The 18,604-nt window shown below is 47.1% G+C and overlaps 1 protein-coding gene across 1 annotated transcript in view; it reads left to right on the top strand.

The window, feature by feature from the left end:
• The window catches only part of OVCH1 (ovochymase 1), a 63,379-nt gene extending 48,480 nt beyond the window's left edge, over positions 1-14,899 (top strand). The window contains exons 23-35 of the mRNA XM_075000905.1: positions 532-657; positions 1,796-1,934; positions 2,969-3,108; positions 4,532-4,666; positions 5,885-5,920; positions 7,666-7,890; positions 9,058-9,231; positions 10,077-10,121; positions 10,379-10,604; positions 11,743-11,906; positions 13,207-13,305; positions 14,300-14,433; positions 14,650-14,899. Coding sequence (XP_074857006.1) covers positions 532-657; positions 1,796-1,934; positions 2,969-3,108; positions 4,532-4,666; positions 5,885-5,920; positions 7,666-7,890; positions 9,058-9,231; positions 10,077-10,121; positions 10,379-10,604; positions 11,743-11,906; positions 13,207-13,305; positions 14,300-14,433; positions 14,650-14,814 — 1,808 coding nt within the window. The 3' untranslated portion in view covers positions 14,815-14,899. The remainder of the gene's footprint in view (positions 1-531; positions 658-1,795; positions 1,935-2,968; positions 3,109-4,531; positions 4,667-5,884; positions 5,921-7,665; positions 7,891-9,057; positions 9,232-10,076; positions 10,122-10,378; positions 10,605-11,742; positions 11,907-13,206; positions 13,306-14,299; positions 14,434-14,649) is intronic.
• The last annotated feature ends 3,705 nt before the right edge of the window (positions 14,900-18,604 follow it).

Here is an 18,604-nt window from a genome sequence, read left to right as displayed (position 1 = left end):
TGTTTTCATGTGATGCTGGCAATTTCATTTTTATTGGTTAAGCTTTAACTCCTGGAATTTCAATGTCAGTTGTTGTAAGTCAGACCTCCCCATAACTTTATCCGTCGCTTTCCCCATGACAATTTTTAATCACCAAGAAACATTTAACCATATTATGCAAAACTATTTTTTAAAAATTGGTTATAAGGTTTGTCAATGTTGTCTTTATTTCCATATAGATAGACATTGAAAACTACAAACAAATCAGGTTTTTTTTAATCTATATATTAAACAAAAAAAAGCCAGGATATATAGCTGGGGCTGCCAAGGTGCTGGTTACTCGGTAACAGCAGAAAAAAGCACTGCAAATAATTGACTTACAGCTTGTATCTATTTCCAAATACTGGATGCATCAGGCAGTTTTTTCTTTCCCAAAAAGAGCTGTGTGTGACTTTTTTGTAACTAACGTGCAAACTTGCACTTCCAGGATTTTTCTCCAGAGTGGTTTCTAACGTTTCTCCTCTTGCTTGGGTGGGTTTGTTTGCCTTCTAGCTGAACTATGTGGTGTCCTGCAGCCTCCTCCAACCTTCCTGAGTACTGGCCCTGTGGTGAGAGTGGTGTTCCATTCTGTTACCCTTGCGGCCTTTAGCATGGAGTACATGGTCTTCAGAGTGCAAGGTATGGTAAGGCAGCACTGCCCCTACTGGAGGGACAGAGGGGGTGGGCAGAGAACGAGCTGGCCTATTTGACCTCAAATTCAAACTCAACTAGACAGTTTCAGGACCCCACTTTAAGGCAGTGGGGTGGATATAGAATATGGAACTGTCTTCTGCAGCAGTCGGCCGAGCTCTTATGATCACCAAAACAAAGTGCTTATTTTACGGAGTCTGACGGGGGACAAAAACCTAATGAGGATTGCTGCTTTGTTTCTTGTTAACAGACAACTTAAATAACAACAAGCAAACATCTTGAATAATGGGGGGGGGAATAAAAATCACTTCAGGTATTTGTAAGAGTCTTGGCCTGCGACTAGCGCCCCCACTGGGTGGCACGGGCTCCCACGCCTTGCCCCAGTCTGTGTGCGGCTGACCTTGGGGCAGATGGCTATCTCCCTGCAGTCTTGTTCCCTCTCATGGGGCTGCTGCCAGCAGCCTATGCACCTAGGCCCTGGTTCAGGTGGGATGGCAGGCAACCAGTCAGTGGCCCTGGTCCTTCGTTCAGGGTGGTGTGGCAGGCAAACAAATAACCCCCAAAGTGGCATAGGTGGGTTTGCCACAAGCCTGAGGGCCCCAGTAGATCAGAAAAGTCTGGGTACCTGGCTTAATGGCAGGGTTTACTGCAGCTTTCTGGGCTGGTCAGGGCAGCTGGCCGGTAGCTCTCACTGGTCTGGTCCTGGTCCTCTAGGAGCCTGGCCAGACGCCTCTGCCCTGCTTAGAGGCCAGCCTTCTAATGAGCCTCTAGCCCCACCCCTTGGTACTTCTGGCCCCAGGTGCTGCTCTCTGGGGGGGTGGGGTACAGGTGTTCTGGGCCTGCCCACAAAGGTCTCTCAGAGGCCTTCTCTGGCTCTGAGTCACAGGGAGGCCTCTGCACCTCGCTACAGCATTAAATTAGTTGTCTGCCCAACTGTATTGGCTTCCAGACTAATTTGTAATATTAAAATGAGTCCGCTTAACTTTCAGCTTTTTTTCAGATTGATTTTTAACCAGAGTCCATCTTCTAGAGGCAGCCCTATGGTACTGCCTGGGCCCCTGGTAGAAGTCTGTTTGAAAGACAGTAGCCAATTGCACCCCAAATTGTACATCCAGTTTCTTTCTAGGGCCAAAGACTGGAAAGTCAGTGAAGCACCCCAGGGATGTGAACAAAGAGCTGTCAGGCTGCAGGGACGTCATTCTCACAGACTTGGAAGGACTGATCCAGTCCCCAGGCTATCCCCATGGCTATCCGAATGCCACCAGGTGAACATGAGCTTGTTCTAGCCCCTTCTTGGAACTCCTAGGTCAGTGGTGTCCAAGAGAAATTCACCAGATTGTCACAGTGTGCCTCCCTCACCCCAGCCAGGCACCCCCTGAGATTATTCACTGGAGCTGCATTGCACGAGCCTCCCCCGCAGCTAGAGCCTGCTGAGGCTGGAGGAGCTGACCCACAGCTGGAGCCCCCAAAGCCAGAGGAGCTGTCTCCACTGCTGCCGCCACACGCTTATCCCACCATGTGGTGGGGCACTTGCTCAGCGTGGCTGGAGAGGTGCCCCAGGTGTGCGGCTCTCTTGAGCTGCATTTTGCCATGCTATGCTGCCCCGTTCATTACGTTGGAAAATGGAGAGTGTATTGGACGCCGGAGTCCCAGGCTTTGCAAAACTGTGGAGTTTTTGGGATGAACTAATAGGACTCTTCATGTGATGCATCTGTGTATCACAATGATCCTCTTGAAAAACTGAACAGGCGCCCCAGAAGGCGGTCATGGTGGCCATCTGCCTCTTTCACAGAGGTCTGGAGACCAGAAGGGCTAGAGCTGCTATGCCTTTCTAACAATTGGTGGCCAAATCAGACGACATTCTGGTGAATCCATCCATCGTGTTGTCAGACAAAGTGCTGAAAGGGACTGTTGCCGCTGCTGCCGCCACCATAGAACAACTCTGGCAAGGTGTTGGAAGGGCCCTGTTGCTCTGTTTTTTATCACAATCCTTTTTGCTAACTAGGCTAGTTCCTTGCCCTTTCTCCCCCAGCTTTTCCAGCCACAAGAGTGGTGAGTAAGGGTGGCTTCTTAGTGAAGCGTTAGATAGGCAGCTAGGCAGTCTCAATGGCGTTGGTCCATCATGTTTCTTAATCGGTGTCACAATTTTATGCACAGTTTCTTCAACTAATTGATCGCTTATTGTTCATAATGTTATAGTCCAGAAATGGTTTCAAATCAGCACCCAGTTGTAGGGTACAGCTGACTGGGTGGTGATACAGTGTTCTGAAATTTGTTTTTCTTCGTTTGTGCCCTGCAGCTGCCATTGGCGAATTGTAGCCCCGTTAAAATCCATCATTCGGCTTGATTTCTTGGCCTTCTGGACTGAGAAGACTCAGTCTGATTGCCATGGGCAACTGATGGTGTATGAAGGATTTGGGCCTAGGAAGGAGTTATTAGGTGAGAGATTTTGCTTGTGGTGCTGCTGGGAGTGGGAGAGGGGAAAATTTCTTCCTGTTTTCTGAGCAGATCATCGGACAGTTTGCCATACAAAAAGGGAAGCCCAACTTTATTTCTATTTTTATACTGACTTTAACAGAGTGTCTTCTAGCCAGTACATCATTTCTAGGATCCACCCTTTCTGAGCTCTGTTGTAGCGATGAAATTGGAGTGGTGTGTGGTTTGGTTTTTTTGTCTGTTTTTCCCTCGTGTTCATGATTTCACCTACTGTAGAGGCAGGTGTCAGTCACCACGTTGTTTGTTTGCCATTCAATTATCTAGGAACAAATGCGTATTCATATGTGGCTTGTTTCCTATGATGCCTCTCTCAACACTGCTGTTCGCGACAGCAAGTGACTGTTGAACTGAAAATAAATTTCAACGGATCCTATTATGGGGTCCTCAAGGAATTTCTACATTATACGATCTCCCTCAAACGGTTCTGGTCTACAAGGCACTGAAGTGACTCATTCTGCACTGAACATGGTGCTCCGTGATCCATTGGCCTTTGTATGAAAATGACTTGTATGAAAGCAGTGAACCAACAAAATAGCTTCCCTCCCTTTTTGTATAACCTTAACTGCCCAGCTACTTATAGGGAACAATAACTAAAAATCTCATTTGTTCTGTACCATAGTGTGTGTGTGTGATTTTAGTGTCTTTAATTTGCAACCAATCGATAAGTCTGCCTGAAAGCATTCTTTTCCAGCCTAATACTTCTAATGATTGCAACAAGTGTGACTAACCAACCAGAGAAAGTAAAAATGGAGTGCACTGGTTTTGTCATAAGAAGGGCACTGTTTATCAGTGTATACAATAACCTTTGGAATTCTGCAGTATCTGAGCAGCAGTCTAAACTGCAAACTTATGTTGGTATAGTTCTATAACTCATTGTGGATTTTCCACATCCCTTAGTGACGGTCATACTGATCTAACCCCCAGTGTGGGCAGCACTGTTGATGGATTCTCCCATGAACGTTGCTACTGCTTCTCAGTGAGTGGAGTACCTATGTCCAGAAGGAGAATTTCTTATAAAATAAAAATAAGCATTTACTGCTAACCTGATCCTTCCAATCTTACCTGTAATTTATAGAGCAGAACTCCATTATTATGCCATACCTTAAGGATAAGGTAGGTATTGTCTTCACTAAGCCACCAGTGCAACTCTGACTGTAGGCAACCCTCGGTCTGTTTTAAAAAGTAAAATGAATTCAAGGTGGCTCAACACAGTGAGGTTTCATTTCTCACTTGTACATAAGAGGTTTATACAGATGTGGACTGAGATTTCCTCCTTTTGAAGTGTGGAATTCCAGGTCTTGGCAAAATGCAATAGCCTAGCATAGTGCCTTGCATTGTTACTTATGGCAATCCTACTGCCTGGCAGGTAACTTCTGTGGTGAAATTTTACCCCATCCTTTAAAGTCATCTGGGCCAGTGGTAACGGTGACTTTCACCTCCAGTGTTGCAGTGGCTACAAAAGGGTTTGTTCTCACCTACTCTTTCCACAATATACAGCCTGGTAAGTTGGCTACAGATTTGTTTTTTGGTGGTGGAGTGGGAGCAGTGTGTGTGTGTGTGTGTGTGTGTGTGTTTTAAATAAAAAGTTGTTCAAAATGTAAAAAATACATAGCAGGAAAGCAATGATCATTTATTTTAAAAGAAGCCTAAAGAGGCTGTTTTTAACTAATTATACTTACAAGATCTTGAAACTGTAAAGAACTTCAAAAGCTGTATATAGGCTCGCAACATATCCATTCCAGAGAGAAGACTTACCAGCATCCAAAATCTGGTTGAGACCCCGTCTCTGATACGTTAGGTTCACAAGAAAGTCACCAACTTCAGCATCTTTTCCCAGTTGTGAAATGAGTCACTGGTTAGCAGTCTAACCCAATATCTTCACATAACCTCACCCATTTTTGCTCTCCCAAATGACTAACCCCCCCACCAACCATCTCTACTTTTTGACTTCACTGTTGGTTTTCCTTTTCCACTCCCTCCCTAAACAAGTAAGTTCATAGCTTTCCTCCTTCAAACACATCTCCTGCCAATATTCACTTTGTCTGCTCCTCCCTGAAACCAGCGAACTATACAGCAGTTAAGGTTGGTTGGTTGGTTTCATAAATGAAAACCTTTTTTTCTTCACTCCTGACCTTTCTCTATAGCCCTAGATTGGAAGCCCTTTGGGGCAGGACCTGTCCTCTGTGAGGATATCACCTTCTGTACATCGGATGCTATTGTTATACTGCAAAGTCACTTTTATACCCTTGAATCAAAGGCATCATCATGAAAAATTGTTGCTTTGTCCCGTCAGGATACCTCTTCTGGTTTTTCATGAAACCCAATCACTTTGTGTTCAGAGCAACCTAATTCATCACTTCTTCCATGCTCTCCTGCTCCTCCTCACTTGTTATGCCCCATAACAAAACAAGCAGAGATCTATCAAATATAAATACATTTAAAACTCCTGTACTAGAACTGAATATATCCTTTTAAATTAAGCACCAGCATATCTCCAAAAGTTTTTGTCTGGTTGTCTGAATCATATACATGGAAATCATCTGGCCCTTATTGTAAATACATGGCAACTTCCCTGTCCCAATGCCAAAACATGGCTCTTAATACCTATTCCTTCCAGAGCTCATGTCTACCATTGAGGCATTCAGAATCCTTAACTGGTTTATATGGTGATTTAATCATTTACAGTGAGGCTGGCAACTTTTTTTTTTTTTCATTTTAGGTTCTGCATTAAGAAAATTGAAAGCTGCTGGAATAGGTAAGATCCATTATAGCTCTCTATGCCAGCTGTGCAGGGGAGGAGCAAACCATTAATAAAAACTATTTGTCTTCTATATTTTAGATGGAGGGAGGGGCTATGCCATGGTAAACTTCTATACTGGAATTTAGCCAGCAATATAGCCATCTCAGTGCCTGATGTGTGGCCATTCATTCAGTTTCCTTATTTCTGTTTGTGTCTCAGCTGCCTGCGGCTTTTTCTGTTCAGACATTCATGAGCTGCCACACAGGAGCAGAGAAGTGATTTGATAGCCAGAACATAAAGGAACTCTTAGCTAATCTCAGTCTTCATCCATCCCCCTTCAGGTTTTGAGTGGTGAGAAAGGAACTCTAATCTGCTTTTCCCATTTTACTCTAGCAGTCTGGCATTCTGTCTAAACTGGCTGGGTTGCTTGGCCATTTCATCCACTAGTGGGGTGGGGGAAAAGAACGTGCTTTTTTTTAAGCTTGCAAATATGAATCCTAGTGTGACATCTAGTTTTTCCAGATTCTTCCCCATGTCATCCCCCTACCTGCAGTTCTCCTCACTGCTCCATTGAATGGGCCCAGCATGGATGACAAGCCAAATGCTGCACCTTAGTCTTAATTCAGCTCTGCCTACACTAGAGGGTTTGTAAACAAAGTCTGTGGAGCGCACACATTAAAAATGCGTTCTGTCAACATACTGTCCACAGAACTCAGCACTTTCTTCGACAGACTTCTGCCTCTTCCCCCAAGGCAGAATGCCTTTGACGGATTCTAGCAACAGTCATATGAACACTCTGGGTGGGGGGCGGCCCTCTGTCCACAGGCAGGGCTTCCGGTCACCCGACTGCCCTGTCTGCTGTCCTTCTGGTTGGCCATTCTGTCGAGAGTGGCTGGGCAGTCTCCCCGCCCTCTGTGTTGACAGAGGGGATTGACAGCAATCTGCAATCTGTTGACCTGTGTTGTTGGAAGATACCTTCCCACAGTAAGTTCAGATGATAGATTGCTCTAGTGTAGATGTAGCCTGTGTGACTTATGGCTAAACTGTACTGGATGTAGGATCTCAGATATCTTGGCTTTATTGAATTCTGGGAAGAACCCCCATTTCCCAAACTATGGCTCCCTTTTCCTTCTAGAACAGCTCTCCAATTTTACCTATACCTGTTAAGGGTCTTATATCTAGCTGTGTAGAGAGCATCATTTGCTGTGCAGGTAGATCTTTGGTCAAGCAGAGACCAATAAAATAAATTATGTTCATAAGTCTGCTTGCTTTTGTTAGAAAACTATAGGAAATAGGATTTTTTTCCCCCAAAAGATGGATGAAAGTTTTTGATTGGAAACTTTCATGTCCTCTCCCATGGAGCAGGGGAGATCAGATTGAGGTAGGCTGAGACCTTTTGCAAACTTCTGTAGACTTAACTAAATTATTTCAAGGGAAGCAGGAGGAGGGAGAAAATAAGAAATAATTAAGACCTTTTTTTGGACTACTGAAAATGACTTGTTTTGAATTTTAGCTCAGTTTTGAGTTTTTGAAATGTTAAACTCAAAGGATTTTTTTTCCTTTTGGGTCAAACAAGATGCTTCTTTTCACTTTAGTAAAAATACAACCCTCTTTATGTCCCAGTTCTGCCAGTAATCCAAAAAACAAGATGTACAGCTAATATTTTTAGACCATTTTTAATGGATGTTGGAGAAGACCATCCTGTTGGGGGTTGAGAGTTTTTTTTGTTTGTCCTGACACTTCTTTATTTCTCTTTGAAGGGTGTCCAATTTTGGATCTAATTCCAGTTGGATCAGCTGAGATAACATCTCCTAATTACCCCAACACATATCCCAACCTGCTGAATTGCACTTGGACAGTTTATTCCACTTCAGGAAATAGGTTGAAAGCTGTGGTGAGAGACTTTGTCACAGAGAATGCAGAACACTGCCTCTGGGACTCTCTGAACATCTATGATGGGCCAAATGTCTACTCAGAGCTTCTTGGTAGGTTGATCCCTATCTCTCCTGCCATACTTCAAGGAAGTTGGCCGATGTCTGAAGTGAGAGCAATCTCTCTATGTTGGGAAGTAAACAATGAGGGAGAAGGAAATGAGTTACTATAGGATTTTCCAAAGGTAAAATGTATTTCTGGCACTGTTCCCAACTGCCTGTTGGTTAGGGCCTGGGAGGTAACTGTGAAGAAATTTTGAACTCTGAGATCTCTCTGCAACTAGTTCGTGGACATGTACAGTATGAGACAATAACTGCCTCTTACTATTTTTTTCCTTTCCACTGTTCATTTGCTCAGACTTTTGTGTATGACCTGCTGCACTGAATTCCATATGTGAATCTGATCTAGTATGCAGGTTACTGACAGATTTTTACTCCTTCATGTTTTGAATAGTGTAGACAGTCTTATTGTTTTCATATAAACAGAGAGCCCACACAAACCAGTGAAGGGTTTTGTCAAAGCTTTTCCTCGGACAGCTTATTAATGACCTGCCCAGAGCATCTCACAGTTGAACATTTTGGGAGGAGAAAAATAGCTTCACGTTCTACAGGCAGGATCTTAAAATACTCCTGTACATAGCTTTAACACCCTGGTGGCCCTGATGGAGTCTGCCCAGCTCCACTCTCTCAGGCAATTCCTTCCTGGTCCAGAGCTCCTCCTGGGGTGTTCCTTATCGGCTGCTCAGCTGTCTCACTCTGCAAGGGCCTGTTTGTTGCAGCTCTCCTGGCTGGAGTTCCAGAGTTGCACCCACTGGAGTTTCCCTCCTTTCTCTCTCTCTGCTCCCTCCTTCTGGAACAATTAGCACTCCCCACCATCCCACAGGAAAAAGATTTAAAGGGACCATGCTCTCTAAACCCCAAAGGAGCAACATGCACTCACGGCATGATGCCCACATCCAGCAGCAATAGACTTAACATGGAATGCACAGACATTGAGTGACCTTGGGCAAATCATTTAAGATCCTAGCAAAGTTGGCAAAAGACCTATAAGCAGACCCCATATCTCAGGAACTGTCTTTGTTCTCATAATGGTTTGACCTGTCTAATTGGCCTGGGTTTTATTTTCCAAAGTGGCTGCTCTAGGCATAAGATTAGCTCAATTTGGTCCCAGAAAAATCTGCTTCCTCACTGTGTAAGTGCTCGCTTCTTTGTAATTTGCAGCTAGTTTATGTGGTCAAAAAAAATCTCTCCACCTGTTATCAAGCAGCAGCTACCTGACGCTGCATTTCAAGACTGATAGGTCTGTGGGGAACAGAGGCTTTAAAATTCTGTTTGAAGAGGTGAATCGGAGGCCAGCACTGAAGAGTAGGAGTGGCACAGAACTTGAAAGCAAATGTAAGTAAAATGCTGTAAGCTGGGCTTTCTCCAAATCCAAATTGGTCTTGATAGTAGCAGAGGTCTCAAAGAAAAGTGAAACTGGCATGCATACAAGGCTGCTGAGAGGACCCTGTCTCCTGAAGGAATTGTCCAACAGTCAGCTGAAGATACGATGAGGGCTAGTGGTTTGGTGTTTTTGTTTTGTAGCATACAAGGTATGTTGCTGGGAGTTGACTTCCCAGGCCTTTGATAACACCAATGGATAAAATAGCTCTGTGCTTCCTGAATTAATGCCTAAGGCATAACAGTAGCTGGTAGCTTAGTGGTGGGAGGAGGTGGTTAACATAACTAATTGAATTTCTTTATGGTTCTGACTGTTAACCATTTTTTTCCACTTGCTAATTGCACCACAGGAAACCAATAAACTCTTCCATGTTTGCTCACAACTCATTGACTAGAGCTCATCCAGTTGTTCTCACTGAAGGGTTGTGCCTTCTCCTGTGCTCTGGAGGCTGGCCAGAGGCATCTGTCCAAAGGCTGTGTGACTGTGACTCAATGGCTGGTTTTCTGGGTGCTAGAATTAGGGGTGCTTCCTGCCTTGAAGTAGCTTCCAGCATACACAGGGTTGACAGTTTGGTTCAATGGTTCTTGGCACCCCCAACTACACAAAATGTTCCAGCACTATTGACCAGTGGAGTATTCCAGAATATCTTCCCAAGAGTGCCAAAAGAGACAAAAGACATCAGAGCCGATTATTGTACTTACTAATTTCCTCCACTAAACTTGGTCCACTAATGAGAACAGCTTTTGTTTGGCAAGGATTTTGTTTTTAAGACAGTGAATTTCCTTTCAATTTCTTACAGGTCCACCTACAAACTTAACAGCTTCTGAGGAACATAAATATTTATGTAAGGTTTGAACACTCTCCCCCTCACACAGCCCCTCCCACAGTAAACACCTGGTGAAAAGTTCATGATGTGGGAGGTAGATAATTCACCCAGCTTTTCAGGCTATAACCTCTTACTCTCAATGGATGTACTTTAGGATCTTGGTTGGGGTATTTCTTCTATTTTGAGAACACATTTCACTGTTTGGATTTTATACACGTGTGGCTTTGTCAAGCTATGACCAATAAATAGGACTAACCAAATGAAACCAATTCCAGATAAATGTGGTACTCCAATGGTGGATCCATTCCCAGTGGACAAATCAGCGGTGAATATGACAGCAGCAAGAGAAGAGCCAGGCAAGCCCAGGGTGGTTGGTGGCAGCCCAGCACCTCAAATGTCCTGGCCCTGGCTGGTCAGTCTACAGTATGAAAATGAGCACTTCTGTGGAGGCTCACTGATTGCTGAGAAGTGGGTCCTAACAGCTGGACACTGTAACTTCAGGTGGGCAAAGTCTTTGATCCTATAATGCCCTGGTTGGGGAGTGTGCCAGCCTCTAGACTCAAGCAGCCTATAAATCGTTGTTCCCTGAGAGGCAAAACAGCTTCATACTAGTTGTTTTGTACAACTGTCCCACAAGTGTGTATTTACCACCACCACCTCCTTGCTGTTACAGTTCTTCTGAAGCCCCACCATCCTCCCCCCTCCCCACTCTCTCTCTGCTCTTCCTCCTCAAAACATACTTTCCAGGGATCTTACATTGTGGCGCACAGTGGATACTGAAGTTGAATTCACTTTTAGTAGCAGTTGGCCAGTGTGATCATGCTGACTATTGGTGAACATATTCTCCTAAAATAATTTCTGGTACCTAATAGGTCTCGACCAGTATTCTCTGTACACTCTAGGCTTGTGCCTGCCACTTGAGCGATTCAAATGCCACCCAGCTGATTAGCAGAACACTCGCAGCTGGGTTTTTGTTTCCACTGGTGGGAACGTGTGTGTGCTTCAGTGCACATAAAGTATTCTGCACCTGGGGTTGGGGGGAAGTCTACATATGGCTGTAAAAGACTGGGGGGACGTTGGTCTCTACACATTTGCTTCTACACCTGTATGACTAACCTAGAGAGGTGCCTCTGCCGGCCCAAGCCAAAGAGTTAATTATTACACCATAGATGAAGGTTAGCCTTTTGTGTGTGACCCAGTAGCTCTTCACTTTTGATTTGTGGTGAGATTGTGACAGGCCCACAAGAACTTCATACGGAAGTGATGGGCTGAAAGCAAAACTAACTTGCAGTTCCTGCTGTGGTGATTAGCTCCACTAAAATGGAGTTTTGAGACTATTGGACTGCTTTGTGTAAAAGTCCCGTGAACTGCCAGGCCTAATGTTCTGCAAACAGAAGGTTCATCTCTGTTTTTTACAGGCTGGTAACTTCTGATTGGTTTGAGTGAGATTTTGAAAAATCATCTCTCGAACTGAAGAGCAGAAGTCCCACTGAAAACCAATGGTACTGGTGTTTCAATGTCCCCCAGGCGCTTTTGAAAATGTCATCCGTGGATCTGAAGCAGAATTATGCCAGTTTTGTATAAGGTGGTTTTGTTGGCTTAACTGACCTGCTGATGTTTTTTGTTTTCCCTTGCCCAGTGCTCATACAGACAGGGTAGTTCTGGGGAAAACGTATCTGTTGCCAGATATAAAAGATGACGGCCCTGCCCTTGTGAGAGCCGTGCATATGCACGATGATTTCGGTGGATTTCCTTCCAGCAATGATCTCTCTCTCCTGGAACTGGAGAAACCTGTCAAGCTAGGTATTATCCAGAGTCCCGCTCTTGTGCTACAACTCTAGGTGTATTTATGTATGTGGTGCAGGATTGGTGCTCCCTGGTGACAGGGCTCTGATCCAAGCCATGCTGCCTGCTAAATATAGGGACTTACACAATGCTGTTCTCCTCAGGAGCCATTAGGCCCCTACCTGGATAAACTCTGAGCCTGATCCAAAGCCCAGGAAAGCTGGTGGAATGACTCCTGTCAACTTCAAAAGGCTTTGCTTCAGGCCCAGTCTGCAGTGACAGCAGGTAGCTGGTCCTTCCTGAAGATTTTAGGGGATAAACAGGAGGACTAATCTCCCTGTTCCCCTAGCCCCATGTCTCCAATTGTTATGGATACTCAGCTTAGAAGAACAAAGAGCAGTTACACTCAGTGAGTGTGTATAAGTCTTTCTGCTTCAAATAAAGCAGGCCTGTGCCTGTCAAAGTATATTGTTTCAAACAGTGTTGTGTTTGACAGAGCGAAATAGCAGCATTCAGAATTTAAAGGGCTATTATTTCTTCATCAACCACACCCTTCGCCTGTGTCTGAGTGGTGTACAGAGATGCAGACATTATCCATCCACAGTTAAATGTAAATCTAATTTTGAGTAGTGAGGTTTAGTGTTTTTTAGGACAATGATGCAGTTTAGTCAATAGCCTATTAGTGGACTAGAAACAAGGTGTAAACACAAATAGTGCCACAAATACTGAGCATTGAGTGAATGAACCAGGGACACTGCTGTGAACTTTGTGGGCTGTAGCTAACACAGACCAAACACCTCTTTAGCTTCACAGCGCTTTGATGGACTGAGCTAGAGGGAGGTATGTAAAATGTTCCAACTGGTGAAGGGCTTTTGTGACCTGGATTGATGGTGACTGACAGAGGAGCATGTGCTGACTTGAGCACTGCAGGAAACCTAACAAAAACTGAAAGTCTCCTGCTTGATTTTAATGTGTGTTTCAGAAGTCTCCCTCCCCCTCCCTGTAGGGGACCCAGATAAAATGAGTTCAACCATTTTGTGGCAAGGTTGCTAGGCAGAGACTTAACTACTGTAGGCAACTGAGATTTCATGTAATTGTGACCCTTTAAATGGTTGTCAGGCATGTAAACTGGGAAGGGGGGGGTGGGAAGCGAATCTAAACAGTTAATAGGGCCCGTATGGTGCTCTGGTTTGTGTCAGAGGACTGGACTGTTTGGTGGTTGTGGAAGTGGTGAGTGGGACAAAGGGGTTAGAAGACCTGGAGCTGACTTAAATAAGGGAAACTCTGCCAGCTACTGACTGGATTTACTTCTACCCAGGAGAGTCTACAGCAACAATTTGCTTGCCAGACAGAGATGAGGAAATAAGCATGGATGCAAAATGCTTAACAGCAGGATGGGGAGCAACAGACTCAAGCAGTAAGTGTTACTTTTTCTGCATCAGCCTTGGGAGAGCTTGGCTGCCTGTTGCCGCCTTGGCTTCCAGTGTTGCCCTGATGTGAGACGTTAACCCAACAGAAAAGAAGGTGCAGTGCCTGTCCCAGAAAGCTCGCGCCACCTAAAACCTAAGGTAGAGAGAGGGTAGCAACCAGTGCTCTTTTGTACCTTGGCAGCCCTAGCCACAGAATTAGCTGGGGGTGTGGGGCAGGGAGCTGGCCCAGTACTAGCTCTTTTTTTATTAATAATAAAATAATAATAAAACAGCTGCTGGAGCTGGATCTCCATTCCTCTCCGTTCCCACCTCCCACCCCTCGGGCAACAGAGCCACACGTGCTAGCAGCCACCGGGTGCGAGCCACAGAAAGCAGCAGGGGTCCACAGTGCATTTTCAGTCACTCAGAAGCTGCAGACAGTGCTGGGGGATACACGGGGGAGAGGGCAGCAGTGCCCAGAGACCCCATCCGAGAAGCCACTGCCAGAGGGAGGTGTCCTGGTAAGCATGGCTTCTCCAAAGCCTCCACTCACTTCCCCTCCAGCCCCCAAACGCCTGCCCAGAGCCTGCACCCAGAACCCCTGCTCCAGGTCAGATCCAACACCACGCCTCCGTGGCAGAGCCTGTACCTGTAAATTCAGCTGTGAGGCCATAGGGTTCCAACCCTGCCAATGGCACAGGTGCAGTGAGTTGTACCCACTTGTGTGAGAGGAGAGGAATTTTCAGGCTCTGAAAATGAACATGGAATCTTTCTATGCGATGTGGTGGTGTTGAATACACCCATGAAATGAGGCGAGGGTCTACAATGACATGCGTGTGAAAGGCACCTGTGCAATAGCAGTCCCTGGAGTGCTGAGGTGTGTCTAGAATGGCTGAAGAGGTGAGAGGAGAAGTGACCTGGTACGGTACACTTCTCAAATACATGGCCACTTGTTGTCCTGCCTCAAGGGCATGTCCCCATGCATTCCTTTCTCTTCCCTAGAGGATGAATACTCTGTCAGGCTGCAGCAGACCAGTATACCTCTCCTCTCCAATGAGGCCTGCGTGAGCTACTGGGGGCAGGATATTAAAAATACCAACATTTGTGGAGGAGCAGCTGGTGCAACTGCTTGCTTGGTATGTACCTGGAAGCGGAAATGAATGGTTGCTTGCCATACTACTACTGGTGGCAAAAATGTAGCTCCCTGATGGGCTCCTGGACACTAGGATGATATTACTGCTGTCACTGAAGGTCAGGATTGGAAATGGGACCCTTGCAATTCAGCTGATTTAACAACCTTTCTGCTGAGCCAACTTTTTTCACTTTTTTTTTTTTGTTTTTTAAATAAACAGGGAGATTCTGGAGGGCCGCTGATATGCCTGATAAATGGGTATTATAAGCTGATCGGCGTTGTGAGCTGGGGCAGTGACAATTGCCATCCAAAGGCACCAACAGTTTATACCAGAATTTCTGCCTACAGGGACTGGCTTTCCTTTGTCACGAATGGAGAAGTGTGATTACTGAACTATTATCCCTTTCTAAATGGGGAAGAATGTGTGAAATATGCATGATAAAATAATAAATATGGCAGCCTCTGTTGCATATCTGGAGTTTTCTTTACGCAAAAAGTGACTGTTCTAATGCTCGGACTCCTCTGTCATTGTCTTAATGGTAAATCTGTCATGGGTTGCAACTCTAGCATGAAAAATTCCATCCCCCAAGAGCTGTACAAACATGAATATGCAGCTCTCTGTCCAGGTTTAGCATTGCCAACAGTAGGGCCAAATTCTCTGATGGCCTAAATACAACAGCTCTTCCGAAGCCCGTAGAACTTCATTTTAATGCACAAAAAATGTGTTCGGACAGAAGGATCTAGCCCAGCAACACTCTGCTGCTGCTGCTCCCATGACCACTCTTGGATCTGCTATTCCTAAAAGAAGAGTGCAGCCCAGTTTGTCAGATGCATTATGGTACTCAACACACTGCACTTTGTCCAATTTTTAAAAACCTTCTTGAAACTAGTGCCTTATCTGGTGGAAATAAAAGCAGGGAGAGTGAAGCAACGTCTTGACCAGTTGTTACAGGGTAAAGGTGCCAAGTCAAGGGGCAGGGGAGTGGGGAGAGTGCATGGACATGGAAGCTTGCGCCTATGTCCCTTCCCAGTCATCATCCCATCCATAGTGGTGAAAACCTTGCAGAAGGTGAACCATGGCAGTCCAGTGATGAACTGGAAGTAGAACAAAAGCATGGTGTACCTCCTGCTGCTGCTGGTCTTGTCCTCAATGACCTCCCACTTCAGGGGACAGTCTGGGCATGCTGGGTGGTGGAGACTGGTCTGGCATTTGGAGGAAATTGCATGCCCATAATTGTACAGGGAGCTGAGGTGCAGCTCTGTGGCCGTTTGGTAGGGCATAAAGGGATGGGGTGGATTTACTCCATTTACCAGGGAGCTTAGCACTCCTTTCAAAAGCACCTTTCGACTGGGGAGGGAAGGGACTCACCCACAGTGACTCAAACAGAATTACCCTGCCAGGAAAGCATCTGGGGGGAAAAAAGAAGATCCTGAGATCTAAAAGACAAGCTGTTGTCACCTTTCTCTGCCTAAAAGGTAGGGATGACTAATTGGAAGAAGCTATTGAAACTAGATAGCATCAAGACACTGTATATAGCTAACGGGCTTTTGTTTTCTGTACTGAGGAGCTTTTTTGCTTTGTAAGTTTTAGAGTAGCTTAAATAGACTCATAAATCCCTGTTCTTCCATCGAACATCCATCTTCAGCATGTTTTTTTTTCTTCATGCCTCTTGTGATGGAGATGCACCATCAGAGACCCCTCTCAGTTCTAAAATACTCATCCTGGATACCTGCCAGCTATGGCAGGTATACAGCCTCCCACATCATTGAAAAATAAGTACAGGTCAAACAGCTCTAGTCTAGTACCCGCCAGACCTGACTGGTGCTGAACAAGAGAATTTGCCAGGCCATGGGAGGTCAGTATTGTGTACCAGCGTTGCCAACACTCCCACTCCTTAGTGGGCTCCTAAAAGACATTTTAAGGGGTAAATTACAGCTAAATAACAAACAGTGAGAGCCAGGCCTGCTGGCTGGAAACAAACTTTATGGGACCCCAGGTCATCTGGCTCATTAAAATCAGGCTGGCTTATGGATGAGAGGCCATGTCTACACTGAGAGAAGCTTCAAAATAGCCATGCTACTGGCCATTTCGAAGAATATTAATGATGTGATGAAAGGACCAGCTAGGAATAAGGGAGTTTGAAGTTGTCAGGGTCCTTTCTAAAAGGACCCCTGTCGGGACAAGCTGCGCAGGAGTGAAAAGCAGCAATTTTGAAGCGCTGTGGCCAGCGCCATTCTAATGAGGCACTGAATATGCATTTCAGCACCTTGGTAATATTCTTCAAAATGGCCCCTAGCATGGCCATTTTGAAGTTTTCTCTAAAGCTGTGTCTACATGTGCAAAAAAACTTGGAAATAAATGGCACTTTTTCAAAAGAGCGGGAGGAGCATCCACATGTGTAAACCTGTCTTTCGAAAGAACGGGGTGCAGACTTCAAAATCTGAACCCCGATCCCGTATCAGGAAGATCGCTCCCTTTCAAAATAATAAATTGAAAGGGGACATGGGTAGACGTGCCACAGTCCGCTCTTTCGAAATACAGGTCCGCCATGGTGCCGATCAGCTGGAGCATGGGGCTGCTCCAGCCGGCAGCAGTGGGGCTCTATGGTCCCTGAGTTCAGCTGCCCTAAAGCTGCATGCACACAGGAAACCTGTGGCAGGAAGCTGAGAGCATGCTAGGAGAAGCCTGCACACATGCTCCAGCACCCTCATGGCCAGCAGCCAGCCCCCCTGTGAGCCCCATGCCCCCCCCCCGAACTTCCCCAGGGATCCCAGGAGTGCGGGGGGGGCTCCCTCCTGGATGGAGGAAGAGCTGCGGGACCTCCTTGGCCTCTGGCAGGACGGAGGTCCTGCGCCACATGGGTGTGAAGTGGTGCAATGCTGCAGCTTTCGGCTGCCTGGCAATGGGCCTCCACACCAGGGGCCACCCAGAGCGCACTGCAGAGCAGGTACGCGCCAAAGTAAAAGAGCTGTGCCAGGGATATGCCCGGGCCAGGGCCCAGGCTGGACGCTCTAGGGCAGGACCAGCAACGTGCCCCTTCTACCGGGAGCTACCGAGCATCCTGGGGCCCCAGGAGAGTTTCCCTCCCCGTGGCTTTCCTGGACACCTCCGGGGACGAGCTGCAGCCAGAGGCGGAGGGGCAGCAGCCCAGGTCGGGGACCTGAGAGGGGACCATGGACTGGTCGAGCAAGGAGGGGGAGCTGACCATCGTGATCCCCTTCCACTTCTCCAGCCGGGCGGCCGAGGGCTGGATGTTGCCAAGGGACCCTCAGGTACATCCAGGGAGGGGCGCGCACACCTACTCCACAGGGTGGGGGGGTGACACAACAGCTAGGTGCCCCCCCACACGGACCCGGTGGTCCCGTGGTCCTCAGCGGTGTCTGGACTCCACCCCAGGCAGCGCGCCGTCGGGGCTGTGGCCAGAGGGGCCCCCCCAAGGGCCGAGGAAGACCCAGCACCTGGCCGAGGTGCACCTCCAGCTCACCCAGGCCAACATGGAGTGGTGGCGGGCGGCCTGGGATAGACTGCTGGACACCCTTGAGGGCATTGGCCATGCTGTGCAGGAGCACACGGCCACTGTGGCCTCCCTCCTGGTCACCCCGGCATCTTCCTCTGCTGGCCCTACCTCCTCCACCCCCACTGAGCCTGCCCCCTCCAGGGCCACCCACCGGCAATATTTGCCAGTGCTACTGGCACCCTCCCCCACCCCGCTAAGAACCCCGCACCCAGGGGTGGGGCAGGGGCTCCAGGGGCCAACAGGGTTTGTGGCCCACCACCCCTGCCCCCTGGAATGAGCACCATGCCCCCGCAAGTTAGGTCCCCCCCTTCAAGTTAGGTGCACCCCCCCACATATTATTTACAAACACCCAAGTAATATAAACCTTTCTTTATTAGTCACCACTCCGTGCTGTGCTCCTCGGTGGGTGGTGGATGTGCGGGTGTGGTGCTGGTGGGGGTGGCAGGGATGGTGGGCAACGGATGTGTGTGGGATGTGGGCATGTGCGCGGGTCAGAGGTGGCCATTGGCAAAGGCCTGCCTGAGGGCCTCCCGAATGCGGTGGCCGTCCCGGTGGGCCTGGGCGATGGGAGCGGCGCCCAGCTGCTCATAGATAGTGCCAGCCGGAGGGCATCCCCCCGCCCAGGGGACATAGGCATCCCCCTTCCCTCCACAATGT

Source organism: Carettochelys insculpta, chromosome 1 (genome assembly GCF_033958435.1).
Source record: "Carettochelys insculpta isolate YL-2023 chromosome 1, ASM3395843v1, whole genome shotgun sequence".
NCBI lineage: Eukaryota > Metazoa > Chordata > Testudines > Carettochelyidae > Carettochelys > Carettochelys insculpta.
The sequence above is the reverse complement of the archived record's forward strand: the minus strand, read 5'-3'. Positions and strand labels throughout refer to the sequence as shown.